The sequence below is a fragment of the Cricetulus griseus genome, chromosome 3 (genome assembly GCF_003668045.3).
Source record: "Cricetulus griseus strain 17A/GY chromosome 3, alternate assembly CriGri-PICRH-1.0, whole genome shotgun sequence".
In the NCBI taxonomy this organism is placed as follows: Eukaryota; Metazoa; Chordata; class Mammalia; order Rodentia; family Cricetidae; genus Cricetulus; species Cricetulus griseus.
Genome location: NC_048596.1, coordinates 278,606,607 through 278,621,566, shown reverse-complemented (window position 1 = coordinate 278,621,566; position 14,960 = coordinate 278,606,607). Strand labels below are relative to the sequence as shown.

Here is a 14,960-nt window from a genome sequence, read left to right as displayed (position 1 = left end):
AGTTGTCCCTGGAACTGGACTTACATGTGTTTGGGTCCTGGGAGCTAAACTTGGGTCCCCTGGAAGAGTAGTAAGCTCTTGTAACTGTTAAGCCATCTCTCCACCTTCCTGCTTAGAAATTTGTTTGATATATTTGCCACAATATTTTCTATTTTAAGATAATTCATATTTATATTAATTTGCATATTTTATAGGTGTGAAAATAATGTTCATATTAAATAATACTGGTAATGGATATTTAGATTGTTTACTCCTCTTCTTACCTACATTTGAGAGAGGTGCATTGAATTGGACTTACTGGCTAGTAGATCAGTTATGTTCTCCTTGCATGGGACCACATATGCTGAGCTACTCTAACCTCGCCCCTGTCTTATTCTCCTGCCTTGTTGTTGTAGGATGTGCTTCAGAAGGGTAAGCAACATTAGAAATTATACAGAAACGATTAACATTTTGATTATTTCATGTGAACTTGACATCTGATATGAATGTATAGTACAGATTTAATATGTCACTGCTGGTTTGGCAGTTCTATTGGTTGCACCCAGGGTCTAGCAATTCTAGGCAAGCCCTCTACCAATGAGCTATATCCTTAGTCTTCACTGCTTTTCAGCTTACCTTCAGAAGTTTAATGTGAATGAATTTGTTTTTAAACAGATAAAAAGTTTGGAGTGAAAGCTAGAGTTAATGGGGCACTGAACGTAACTCTGAATTTGATCAAGCAGAACTTTCAGAACTATCGCTTGGTTCTGCCTTGTCTTCAGCTCTTGCGAGTGTATTCTACCAACTGTGAGTACTTTAGGGTGGCTGTGACCTACCCACTCAGGGGTGGGAAGTGACACAAAATGAAGTTTAAAAACCATATAAAGTCTATAAATCTCTAAAATTGTGGGATGTAAACATCAGTATGACTCAGAAGTCAACAAGAGTGACTTGGAGTAAGAAGGAGAGGGTCTAGCTCAGGTGCCTGTGGTCCTGAGGTGGGAGACCCTGCCTCCCCCGTGAGTGAGTGGCCCTGTTCTCTGGGCAGAGGGCTGTGAACTGTAGGAGTAGAGGGAGTGAGGTGATGCAAGCACTCATTGAGCACCCATTGCTCTCTATTCCTGACTACAGTTGGTTATGTGACCAGCGACTTCAGGCTCTTGCTGCCTGGACTCCCTGCTGTGACCGATGCAGGAGCTAAACAAAACCTTTTCCCCATAAGTTGCTTTTGTCAGGGTATTTTGGTCACAATGACAGAAAACAAAGGTGAGGCACTGTGGGTGTTGGCAGATGAAATAGGAGAAAGAAGGCACATGGTCTCACCCGCAGCATTGACTTAGCATCCCTTGACAGGGAGAGACGAGTGGTTGTAGAGATGGTTTCCAGTTTCCACCCCCGTGTGCTCACTTTGATATATTAGGTCTCAAACCTGTGAGGTGAGCATTTCCTATATGTTTTCTTCCTATGAATCTCAGTTCATGCACGAGCCATAGGAAGATGGGCTCAGTTAGTAAAGTGCTTGTTGTGTGTGGCTGCCTGTTTTTTTTTTTTTTTTCTTCGAGATAGGGTTTCTCTGTGGCTTTGGAGGCTGTCCTGGAACTAGCTCTTGTAGACCAGGCTGGTCTCGAACTCACAGAGATCTGCCTGCCTCTGCCTCCCAAGTGCTGGGATTAAAGGCGTGCGCCACCAACGCCTGTCATGGCTGCCTGTTTTAATGAGTCATTGAACTCCAGATACTATGAGAGACCCATCTCAAAAAATGTAGAGCAATAGAAAAAAGACACTTGATGTTGACTTCTGGCCTCCAAATGTACACACATGCACATACACATACAAATTAGAAATAAATTACAGACCATTTGTATGTCATGAAAAAATATTGATGCAGTATAAGGTATGTGTGTATACATGTATGCATGTCCATGCTAACAATTTAGTTGAAGGTATGCTCAGAAAAACAATGAACATTTATATGACTAAGAAGAACATAGTGAAAGAATTTGATATTTAATAAAAAAGTTAAGAACAGACATAAACAGTAAAATTGAGGGAAGAGTTAGGATAGAAAAAAAAGAAACACATGATTTAGGTCCCAGCATTTGGGAGTCGGAGGCAGGTGAATCTTTTGAGTTCGAGGCCAGCTTGGTCTATAGAATGAGTTCCAGGACAGCCAGGGAGGGCTACAGAGAAACCAAACCCTGTGTTGAAAAACCAACCAACCGCCGGGCGTTGGTGGCTCACGCCTTTAGTCCCAGCACTCGGGAGGCAGAGGCAAGCAGATCTCTGTGAGTTCCAGACCAGCCTGGTCTACAAGAGCTAGTTCCAGGACAGCCTCCAAAGCCACAGAGTGGGTTCTCTGTAGAATACGCAAACTGTCATTTTTGTATGCTCAGAGGTTGCTTTAGTGAAGATCCTGGGTGCATTTCCCTTGCTGGACTCTCAGGGTGCTCTGAGCTCTGCCCTGCTGTTGAAAGGTCTATCTAATTTGTTGCTGCTTGGGCAGTTCCTGTAGTGGAGGGCTTAACTCAGAAGGCTCTTACCTGTCTTTTCTCACCTTCTCGTTTGCAGGTATGGTGTAATGTGTGTAAGTTCATTCCCGTGATTCTCATTCTGACATTGTCCATGTTGTACCTATCTGCTGTTCCAGAACCTTCTATCTTCTCAACTCCACCTTGCTCCTTGCAGATCTAACTTGTGTTCCCATCATTTTCCCCAGAAGTCCCTCTGTCTCACTCTGAAGTGGGGATGCTCAGTGGAATAAAGAGCTTCCTGCATCGGACGACAGTGTGACCATGACTTGTAGTGTCTGCTGTTCTTGCTGTGCTCAGTTTCCTTAGAGCACGTCAGTGCTTGGCTCTTAGTCCCCACACTCAATTTCCTGGTGTCAAATCTCATAATGACTCTTTCAGGAATGCTAGCTACTTCCAGCTTCCCCTAAAATAAAGCAAAATAGCACCCCTCCCCGCCAAAGCCCTACAGCAGACCTTCAGAGTGTATTGGATAGCTTGCATTCATATTGACTAAATACTTTGGAATGTTTTTGGATTTATCATTAAGGCTCATGCCACTTTGTATCTTTCTCTTGTTTCTCAGCTGTGAACGCAGTATTTTTAGGTAAAAATGGGGTTGTGGAGCTGATGTTTAAGATCATTGGACCATTCAGCAAGAAGAACTCAGGTCTTATGAGGTGAGTGAACTTTTAGGTGTGAGTAGAGGACGTCCTTAGTCACTCTGCGCACCGCCGCTTGGATACTTACCTGAGCAGTTGAGTCTCTAGTTCCTAAATAGTGATTCTTACAGTGGTGAAGATGTTCTTCATTAAAAGCTTAACCTTTGAGCGGGAAACTTCCATTTTACTAAGGATGGTTTTTTTAGACATGCCGACGACTTTCAATGCTTCTTGAAATCGGCCATGTCCAGAGTAGCATTCACTGAGACCTTTGTTGAGTGCCTACTGTAGTCCTCACCCAATTTACTAATCTGCTAAAGACTCTTTGTCTCCTTCTCTAGATTACCTGACATGTCTTAAAATCATACATTTCTATTTTGCCCAATCATATTGTTCTTTATCTTTTCTTCTCTTGAGATATGTGTGGATGTATGACTATATGAAATATATATGGTGTGTGTGTGTGTGTGTGTGTGTTTCCATTAATTTATAGATAGGTCCTCTAACCTCAGAAATGAAGCACTCTGTGTTAGGGGTTATATTTAGTACAGTTTTGTTGGTGGGTTTTTAAAACTCACACAGCAAGGCTCATAATATATGGTACCCCATGTTCCCATATGTCATCTTTGTCTTGTTGTTTATGCTACTGCCACGGTGCTGTTTGCGTGTTTTATTGTAGACTGTTGAGTAAATCATAGGTATTTTCTATGGTATGATTATTTCTCCCAGTAAATTGACAGACTACTTTAGCATATACCTTTGTTAAATAAGGAAGGAAGAATAGTGTCACTGCTCACAGATATTAACAGGGTAATGCTTTCAGAAAATAGCCCCATGTTCTTGGGTTGTCGTAGAGTCACAATTTTACATAGATTTATTTAGATGAGAAATAAACAAGTTACACATATTGTTCCACATAATCTTAAGGGGTTTGCAGCTTCCTAGAGAAGTAGCGTAGTTCCACGCACTCCCCATCTCAGCAGCGGCCAGCACTCTGCTATTGTTATTCATCCCGTCCATAGATTGTATCTGCCATTGCAATTGATCTATCAGTTCTAGAGCTTGATTACTATGCAAACTTCTTATGCTGCCACAAGTTCATTTCTGTGCCCAGCAATGTTAATAGTGGTTCTTAATTTCATTTCTTGTTTTCTGACTGTTGAAGAAATACCTTCTTAATACTTGGCTTATTAGTATCAGCGTTCAAATAAGTTTTATGTGTTGTTTGTATCTCATAATAACAGTACTATTATTTTTTGTTGTTTGCTTGTTTTTTTGAGACAGGATTTCTCTCTGTAGTCCTGGCTGCCCTGGAACTTGCTTGGTTGACCAGGCTGGCCTTGAACACAATGATCCTCCTACGTCTGCCTCCCAAGTACTTGGTTGGATTAAAGGTGTGTGTCACCACCACCCAGCCATTATAATACTTTAAAAACAACAAACAGCCCATTGTTCTGTTGTGTTTATTGAAGGGTCTGTGTGATGTGTAAGATGTGTCACGTGGTGGATTAGGCGACAGTATGTGTAGGTCTTGGCATAAGGGTGTATCCTTTTTATGGGTACTTGCAGCTTGCCTGCAGTTACTTTCTAGCATGCAGGGTTTCAGAGGCAGCACCTGGGCATCACTTATGGTCGCTGTGCTGCGGTGTCTGCTTGTCAGAATAGCCCTTCCACCTGCTGTTTCATGATTCAGCATGCACTCTTACCACTGCCTGCATCTGCTATTTGATTAGGGTTTGTAAAATAATGACTGCTCGTGCAAGAGAGAGCTCCCTGCTTCCTGTTCTTCCAGAACACCCATGTCAGGTCATTCACAACCACTCCTAATGCCTTCTCCAGGGGCTCTGACCCCTCTTCTGGCTTCTGTGCACGTCTGCACATATATAGCATGTACTCACATAGATACACACACATACATATAAAACAATTAAGAATATAGAGACCACTGGGGTTGGAGAGGTAGCTCAGCTTGAGGTTAAGAGTGTGGTTTGCTCTTGAAGAGGTCCTGAGCTCTGTTCCCAGCATCTGTGTTGGTCAGCGCCAGCTCCAGGGAATCCAATGCCCTTTTCAGCCTCTGTAGGCACTGTACTAAACTGCCCATCCCACCCCATGCACATGATTAAAAATAATAAAGATAAATATTAAAAAACATGTCTTCTTAAAGGTTTAGCAATGAAATGTTTATAAAGACGAACATGTCAGCAAGAAGTATTTGACTGACATTATTCTTTTAATATTTTGTGTTACTATTTTTAGTTATGCATGTATGTGCATGCATGTGGGTACCTTAGGAGGCCAGGGGAGTCAGGTCCACATGGAGCTGGAGTTGCAGGGAGCTGTGAGTCACCTGAGGCAGCTGCTGGAACCAGACTCTGGTCCTCTGAAATGCCAGTGTGGACTCTCAACTGCTGACCTTTCTCTCCAGCCTCCAAATCCTATTTTTTAACAACAGTTTGCAGAGTATTTGGACCTTTTCTTTTTGTTGTTTTCTTAACACTGCCAAAATCACTGAATGTGGTGGTGGGTGCCTATTGTAGCATGTGGGAGACCTAAGGCAGGCATATTGCTAGTTGAATATTGCTAGCCTGGGACATTGGGAGAGCTTCTCTCTAAGGAATAAATAAACAAACAGGTCAAAATATTTGAGAAGATTACTTGTACATATAATTATGTACAAGTATTTGGTAGGGTGGCCCCAAAAGTTTACTTATATAACCCTCATATACAGTCCTAAAATAACTGGCAAAATATGACAAAATAAAATGTTTGTATCACAGCTAGGGAACCCCCACTTGACGTAGTGAGTTCAGTGCAGTGGGCTGTGGAGGCAGATGGGCCAGAGGTGACATTGCCCCACCACTCACTACCACTCCCCACAGTCCAGAGTAAGTTCCTTAACCTGTTGTTCTTCTGAAGATAGATTTATTGATTTGTTGTCTTCATTATAAATTTCAGGGATTTAATGAGATGAGTCCTAGGAGCACGTGACTATGAATATAATATTTTGTTAGTTGGCAATGTGGGAACTTGAGTGTGGATGAACTCTAGATGATACTGAAGTGTATGATGTATGCACACCGCACTCTTTTTTTGATGGTTCTGGGGATTGAACTCATGGCTTTGTATATATTAGGTTGGTGCTGTGCTTGTGAGTTGCATTCTAAGACCTGTTATTCATTTATATGTCATTTCCCCTTTAATATGTAAAGAAGTGCATCATTTATCTTTAGTGTATGTTAGCGTAACGGCAATGACCTTCCTATGTAATATTAATATCTACATGATTCTGTTGTATCCACATTACCACAGTTAATATAAAATGTTTATAGGAGAAACAGAACATTTCAAAATTATATTTGAATTGATGTGGAGGCAGGTGGTGCTAGAGGGACTGCCCAGCCAGTCCTGGGTTCAGAGTACAGCACCATAAATAAACCAATGGAAAGTGTTGTTAAAATGGAACACTGGGGTATTTCCAGATGTTTCCATTGTAGAGCAATAGGCTTAAAACTTCTGAGAAAGGAATGCAGTCATCTAAATTATCATTTATTCCTTTTTCCTATTGGTATTTAAATTAGTGTATGTGTATGTGTGTCTGTCTGTATACATGTGTTGCCATGGCCTGCTGTGGTGTTCAGAAGACAGTTTTGGTGAGCTGGCCCTTGCCTCTGGCCTTGGAGAGGTGTGGCCTTTCTTATTGGTCTTGCTGCTGCACTGTCCTCTTGGCTCCCTGTGTGCTGTAGGAGAGCTGAGGTTTCAGATGCACACCACTGATAGAGGTTTGTGTGTGTGTTTCAGGGGTCAAGCTTGAGGTTAGGCTTATAATGCTTGTGCTTTGATGTACTAAGGCCTCTCCCTAACCCTCTGCTTATATTTTAATTCTCTTTAAAAGTTTTTTTTATTTGTTTATTTTATTTACTTGCACATGTGTGCACACATGTGGTGTGTGCGTGTGTGTATGTATGTATGTGTGTGTGCACACTCCCACCATCATACACCAATATGATGTTCACATGGAGGTCAGGGAACAACTCCTTCCACAATGTGGGTCCTGGGATTTGAACTCAGGTAACCGGCTTATCAGTAAGTGCCTTTACCTGCTAAGCCATCTGGCTGTGTCTCTGCTTGTATTTTTTTTTTAATTTTCATTTATTTTACATACAGACCAGAGTTTCCTCTCCCTTCTCTCCTCCTGTCCCTTCTGCCGCCTCCCTCCTACTGCAGCACCTCACCATCTACTCCTCTGTCTCAGTTCAGAAATGGCAGGCCTCCCTGGGGAGTCAACAAAGCCTGGCACATCCAGCTGAGGTGGGACCAGGCTCCTCCCCTGCATCAAGGCTGGGCAAGGCAACCCAGCATGGGAACAGGTTCCCAAAAGCCAGCTCAAGCTCCAGGGACAGGTCCTGATTCCACAGATAGGAGCCCCACAAACAGACCAAGCTATGTAACTGTCACACACATGCAGAGGGCCTAAGTTGGTCCCATTCAGGATGCCTAGCTGTTGGTCCAGAGTCCATGAGCTCAGGTCAGCTGTCTCTGTGGATCCCCCCACACTCATCATGACTTTTACCCCTCTGTCTCGTACCATTCTTCTCTCTCTTCAACAGGATTCCTGGAGCTTGGGCTTGTGCTTGGCTGTGGATCTCTGCATCTGCTTCCATCAGTTACTGGATGAAAGCTCTCTGATGACAATTAGGGTCATCACCAATCTGATTACAGGAGAAAGACAGTTCAGGCACCCTCTCTCCTACTGCTTGGAGTCTTAGCTCGGGTTGTCCTGGGATTCCTGGGAGTTTCCCTGGCTACAGGATTCTCCCTAACCCCCAAATGGGCTCTCCGTCCTGCCTCCAACCCACACAGCCCAGTCTCTAACCAAACAAGTGAAAGACCTGTATGACAAGAACTTTGTCTTTGAAGAAAGAAATTGGAGAAGATATCAGAAAATGGAAAAATCTCCCATGCTCATGGATTGGTAGGATTAACATAGTAAAAATGGTAACTTTACCAAAAGAAATCTACAGATTCAATGCAATCCCCATCAAAATTCTAACACAGTTCTTCACAGACCTCAAAAGAACAAAACTTCATATGAAAAACAAAAAACCAAGGATAGCTAAAACAATCCTGTATAATAAGGGAATTTCCAGAGGTATCACCATCCCTGACTTCATGCTGTACTATAGAGCTATAGTAATAAAAACAGCCTTTTATTGTCATAAAAAGACAGGTGGATCAATGGAATTGAATTGAAGACCTTGATGTAAATCCACCCAGTTATCTGTGAACACCTGATTTTTGACAAAGTAGCCTAAATTATACAATGGAAAAAAGAAAGTATCTTCAACAAGTGGTGCTGTCATAACTGGATGTTGACATGTTGAAGACTGCAGATAGATTCATGTCTATCACTCTGCACAAAACTTAAGTCCACATGGATCAAAGACCTCGACATAAATGCAGTTACACTGAACCTGACAGAAGAGAAAGTGGGAAATAGTCTTGACTGAATTGGCAGAGGAGACAGCTTCCTGAACTTAACACCAGTAGCAGAGACACTGATATCGCCAATTAATAAATGGGACCTCCTGAAATTGAAAAGCTTCAGTAAGGCAAAGGACACTGTCAATAAGACAAAATGGTAGCTTACAGAATGGGAAAAGATCTTTACCAATCCCACATCTGGCAGAGGGCTGATCTCCAAAATACATAAAGAACTCAAGAAACTAGACATTAAAATACCAAATAATCCAATTTAAAAACAGGGCATAGATTTAAACAGAGAATTCTCAACAATCTCAAATGGCAGCAATACACTTAAAGAATTGTTCAAGATCCTTAGCCATTAGGGAAATGCAAATCAAAACAAATCTGAGATACCATCTTACTCCTGTCAGAATGGCTAATATCAAAAACACTAATGTCAGTCTGTGTTGGAGAGGATGTGGAGAAAGGGGAACACTCTATCACTGCTGGTGGGAGTGCAAACTTGTACAGCCACTTTGGAAATCAGTATGGTGATTTCTCAGAAACTTGGGAATCAACATACCTCAAGATACAGCTAGGCACATACCCAAAGGATGCTCCATCCTACTACAAGGACATTTGCTCAACCATGTTCATAGCAGCATTATTCATAAATACCCAGAAACTGGAAACAACTTAGATATCCCTCAATTGAAGAATGGATAAAGAAAATGTGGTACATTTACACAATGGAGCAGTACTCAGCTGTTAAAACAACAAAACAAAAAACACCCCCAAAACCCGACATCATGAAATTTTCAGGCACATGGATGGAACTAGAGAAAAATCATCCTGAGTGAGATAACCCAGACCCAGAAAAATAAACATGGCATATACTCACTCATAAGTGGATATTAGCTATAAAGGATAACCAGGCTACAATCTGAAGCCCCAGAGAAGCTAGGTAACAAGGAAGGCCCAAAGAGGAGTTCATGGATTCCTCTAGGAAGGGAAAATAGAAGAGATTTCCTAGGTAAACTGGGCCTGGGGAATAGGGGGTGGAGGATGGGAGCAGGAGGGATCTGCTTGTATTTTTAAAAGAACTTTAAAAAAAATTATGTTTATTTTAAATCATTCTTGTTGATGGAAGTTTCTGTTCTGCCTGGTCCTGCAGCTGTTCAGTTCCAAAATAAACACACAGAGGTTTATATTGATTGTCAACTGTTTGGCCTATGGCTCAGGCTTCTTATTGGGTAGCTCTCTCTTACTAACCCATTGCTATTAATCTGTGTATTTATTTCCACATGGTCTTGGCTTACTGGAGAATGCCCGGACACCCTATCCTCCCTGTAGCATCTTCCTCACGACTCACCATCTCCGTCCCTCTCCCCAGTCTTCTCCTAGTTAGTAACCCCACCTATACTTCTGCCTGGCTACTGGCCAATCAGCATTTTTCATCAATCAATAAGAGAAACATATATTCACAACATGCAAAAGGACATCCCCCATCACATTCTGTAGCTAGCCATCAATGTCCTTTTTTAGAAATCTGACCTTTTCTATCCTAGTTTGCAATGATATCTGGAACTTTGTATTGTTCTACCTTCTTAAGTAATGCCCTATTTAAAAGGGAAAGGGTCACAGGAAACTCCTGTCTGTAGCCTGAAGCTTGTCTTTAGGATTCTTTTCTCTTTCTAGTTTTAGGTCTTGGATTTAAACTGTTAGTCCAGAAGGAGGAAATCCAGGAAGTTATAGCTGTGTTCCTCATGGTCCTTGTGCATTTGTTTTCCCTCCTTCAAGGAGAGCAGCAATTTTGTTAGCGCCCACCTCATGGTGAAGCTCATTGCTAGGATGACCTCCAACTTAAAGTAGGTGTGCTGACTTCATTACTAACTAACTAAACAAACCGTTCTTTCCTCGTTGCTCCTGGGCTATCCTTTGGTTCTTGTTGTTAGTATTCTTCTGGGAGGAAAAAAAATTGGAAAACTCTAGGAGAAAGTGTAAATATTTTGAAAGTGAGAAATTTAATCAGTTATGATTATTCATGAATCATTCATCTAAAATATTTAAGAGTTTTTGTAACTTTCATAAGCTCACATTATCTTGTAAATTTAGCATTTATAATTCCTTTTAGAAATTGACATTGGCTTGTCAGTTTCATAGAGTTTCAGAGTTTTATGCTGAAGTTTATTACCTTTTGAATAATGTTTTGGTAAAAGTTTTAGTTTCTTTTAAGTTAGTGCAGCTGTGGGGTAAGCTCAGTGTTACTGGTGATAGACAAATTGTGTCTGTGTTCCAGCTTTCCAACACCAGGAATAAACATCAACAAAAACTGTTAGTTTTAGACTCAAAACTTGCAGAAGCACTTTATTTGGTTCAGGTGTGTTGTAAGCAGCTGCCAGTTGGGAGGCGCGCGCACGCACGCACGCACGCACGCACGCGCGCGCGCACACACACACACACACACACACACACACACACACACACACACACACACACACACACACAATCTCATTATAAAAGGAAATGACAGGCAGTTACTGTCTCACAGTTCAAGAGCCTGGAAGCCCCATCTTAGTTTCTCAGCAGGCTGTTCCCTGGAGAGACTTGCCTTCTGACTTCTCACTAGTTTTGATGGGTTGTTGGCAAGTCTTCTGCAATCCTTGCCAGTTGTAGCTTTGTGCCTTCTGCTTTCATCCTCAATAGGTGGTATTCTTCATGTGTGCTTGTCTTACATGGTCTTCTCTATGGACATCAGTCAAGCTGTGTTAAGAGCCCACCTACCTGCAGCATGACCTCATCTTAACTGATTATATATATCTTCACTGGCCTTGTTTTCTGGTAAGGTTAGATCCTGAGGTTAGAATATGGAATGCAGTTCATCTTGTAACAGCAATTAAATTAGTTGCATGTGTTAATATTTTTCATCAGCGTGTTGTCAGCTGTCTTCATTTTGCCATGTTCCTTGAAATGTCTCTTATATACGGACTTCTTTCTGTGCACTTACATCTGAGGTTGCTATTTTAGGTGTTCATGATAGTATCTATAGTAAAACGTTTGGTAGAGAGAATGTTATATTGAAATGCCAAGAAATGCTCAGTGGCATCCACTCCTTGATTTAAAGAATGCATGCCATTCAATGGGTCTTGCAGCTTTTATTGTGAAATGCTTAGAGGAATTTATCTTTGTCTCAGTTTAAGTGCTACCAGGGAGTGAACCCAGGTCTTGTACATGAAGGTCAGGTGCTCTACCACAATGTAGAGGAATTTGAAACACACTTAAAGTTAAACAAGGTGCCACAGAGACACAGACAGTGTCTAGTTCTCTTTGATTTCACCCCGAAGTATGACACACCTGTCTGGCACAGCATACCGTCTATCCTCGGGGAACATAAAGTTTGAGAACAGTTGAGCTGTGTGAAGGCAGGGTCAGGAAGCCCATGTATGCCTGAATAAGGAAAAAACAGATATTTATTTGGGGAACACTCACACAATGGAGGTAAATAGCCGCTACAGTCTTTTGCCCCTGGAGGCGCAGGATTCTGGGATGCATGATGCTCAGACCCCAACCCAAGAGAGAGAATGTGAGGCCCCTCTTCTTCCTTATTAGGGATCATGTCTATACTCCGTAGCCACACCCTAAGGCTGGTACTCAGATCTGTTGGTGGAATAAGTTGCCACTACATCCATGCAAGTGTAGACTTGGTAGACAGTACTGAGGATTTACTGTATGTCTTCAGGCCCACAGAGTGCTTTAGTCACTTTTACGGTTCTAAGAGGATAGTAACTGTGAGAATAAATGTGTTTTAGTCCATGTTACTGTTATTATACTCAGTCTTTATGGTATGACAACTCCACAAAGTGTGAATTTTGAGCATTTCTGAAGACTGCCAGGCTTGTAGACCATGGTGTTTTGAGTCTGGGTTCTTGTTACAGACTCTCCCTGTATTTCTCCATTCCAGAAAGAGGAGCAGTGCCCCTGATTGTGAGGGTCACCTGGTGCTGCTTGGTGAGCCTCTGCATAGCCTCCTTTAAGAGTCACTGACAGCTAGCCCCCCACACATCAGACCGTTTCTAGTCGGCAGGCTCTTTGGGTTTTGGTAATGCTTGGCTTGCTTCTAGGCATTGCCTGAACAGTATCAGACAGTCTTCTTTAGTTCCAAGTTGTGTCTCTCTTGTGTCTTCCAAACAGACATGTCCACCACACTGCAGCAAGAGTGCAGGTGAGTGACGTGCAGACCTCACGGAATGGCGCCAGCAGCCTGGTGTCCCATAGGAGAGCCTAACCCTCGTGACTTAACTGCAGGTGCCCGCAGCAGCTGCAGCCCCTCCCCATGCTCGGTGCTCAACACCTGAGTATCTGATGGGCTCAGAGATCTTTGTCCAAACAGAAAGTACTTTTTAGATGACTGCCTCTGTTGCCTACCCACCCTGCATGTTCCTACCTGCCTTTGGGAGCTCTGCAGTGGCCACACAGCTCACAAGTAACTCTTGTTGATTTCTTTAAAGGGACACCTTTCTCATTTTGTAATTCCCTTTATCAACAAGTGGCTTATATTATTTTCCTTACAGGATTTTTAATGTGGTTTTAGGCATACTGTAGTTTGGATCCCATAGCTTTCAGATCCATGAAACATCTATTTCTGGTGTAGTTGTGAATGCTTGTTTTGAGGTTTAATTGGGAGTTGGTATTCATCCAGTGCAGACCTTCCGGTCGCTCACACTCTGCCTCCCTTCATCTGATCACAGCTTCTCCTTTACCACCAACACATGGGCCTGCTATTCATCACCAGAGTTTTAATTTCTTAAGTAGTTTTTTTAATAGGTGTATACTTTCTATTACTTAATGTCAATTATAAAATAATCTGTTGAAATGATGTTTGTTTTAATATCTGTCCATGAAGAGGGAGTGTGTAGTAGGCATTCAACAAATGCTTCATGGTGAGTGAAATGCTCAATCTTGATACTACATATTTTTAGTGAAAATTATAGTTGCTAACACCATACAAGGAGCTACTATAAAATTATAGTTGCTAACACCATACAAGGAGCTACTATACTGTGTCGGCTTATGTTTTTGAAGTTGAAACTGAGGGACATTGTTTTCCCCAGTAACCCACTGTTTGGTAATCATTTGATTCACAGGCTTTCTACAGTAATAGATAATGTGTCTTTATGGCTGATTATTGGTAGCTGATATCACTGTAACTGAGTATGTTCAAGAAAATGTATATACCTTCAACTTCTAGAGCTCTTTCCATGTCCTGTGAAGGGATAGTAATTAGGTTTGCTTCTGAGTCTCACAGTTTACAGTTATTCCCCTAGAATCCTGTGTCTAAGGATTCTATCACATGGCACTGAAAAACTTAGGTGAGAAAGTTGAGACACTTGTAGGCCTCTGTAGGCCTGAACTAGACTGTTACAACTTGTTCCTATATAATTCTTTTGTAATCAGGGCCCCTGAATTTTCATTTTGGTTGCTTGTGAGCTCTCAAAAGGTCAAATGAAGATACTGTAATTGATTTTACCTAATTTCTGACATAAAGACTTAGACAATGTTAATTTTATTAAATTTTACAAGTACTTTGAGTATTTTAATTATCTAATCTATTATGAACTGAGGGAGAGATACACACAAAATAAACTCCAAATAATCAGTCATGTTGCAAGAGTAAATGCATTTTGGAATGGTTAATAGACAAGATAATATTTGACAAGATTGCATGCATTTATTGTAGATTCATTTCACTAGTTTTGTTGTTGTTTGTGTTTTCTTGTTGTGTTGACAGGGTTGCTTTAGACACTCTTGCTGCATTGCTAAAATCAAGTAAGTTTTTAAATACTAGAAATAATAGTAATTAAAATACTCTAAATATATATCTGTGTTCAAGAAGCTGGAAATTAGATTTAGTGTATATAGTAAACTAGTTTCTTGTAGTCAAAGTTATAGATATTATTAGATTCATTTCTCAGAAAAATGATGCTTCTATGACATTTACTTATTTTCTTCTAATGGCAAAGCTTTGTGCTTTTGTCAGTAAAAGTTAGAAATATGAAAATGATGTGCTTAAATAAATTATCCAAATGGATGGAATAAACTGTAGCTCAATCAGCATGTCACTGTAATGCATATTAGCTTCATAGAAGTTAGCATAGTGTCTTTTATCAGAAATTTTGTTTTTACTATAAGTTCAAATTTATAACCCTGAGAAAGTGGCACACTGTGAATTTATAGCAGTGATAAATCCGTCTGCACAGAACTCACTGTGTCTTCAGAGCTGCAGCTTGGGGATGTGGCTTCTGATTGTAGCTGTTGGAGAGCAAGTGCTGCATGTGTGGGGTTTCCCACC

At 41.3% G+C, this 14,960-nt stretch overlaps 1 protein-coding gene across 5 annotated transcripts in view; it reads left to right on the top strand.

Moving 5' to 3' along the window:
- Positions 1-14,960, top strand: part of Agtpbp1 (ATP/GTP binding protein 1) — a 108,326-nt gene that overhangs the window by 4,349 nt on the left and 89,017 nt on the right. For 4 of the 5 annotated variants that reach the window (XM_035443018.1, XM_035443017.1, XM_027409701.2 and 1 more), the window contains exons 4-6: positions 655-786; positions 3,073-3,166; positions 14,400-14,437. In XM_035443018.1, the coding sequence (XP_035298909.1) occupies positions 655-786; positions 3,073-3,166; positions 14,400-14,437 (264 nt within the window). Of the gene's footprint in view, positions 1-654; positions 787-3,072; positions 3,167-14,399; positions 14,438-14,960 lie in introns of those variants that run through there. The other variant, XM_035443020.1, reaches the window with a different exon arrangement.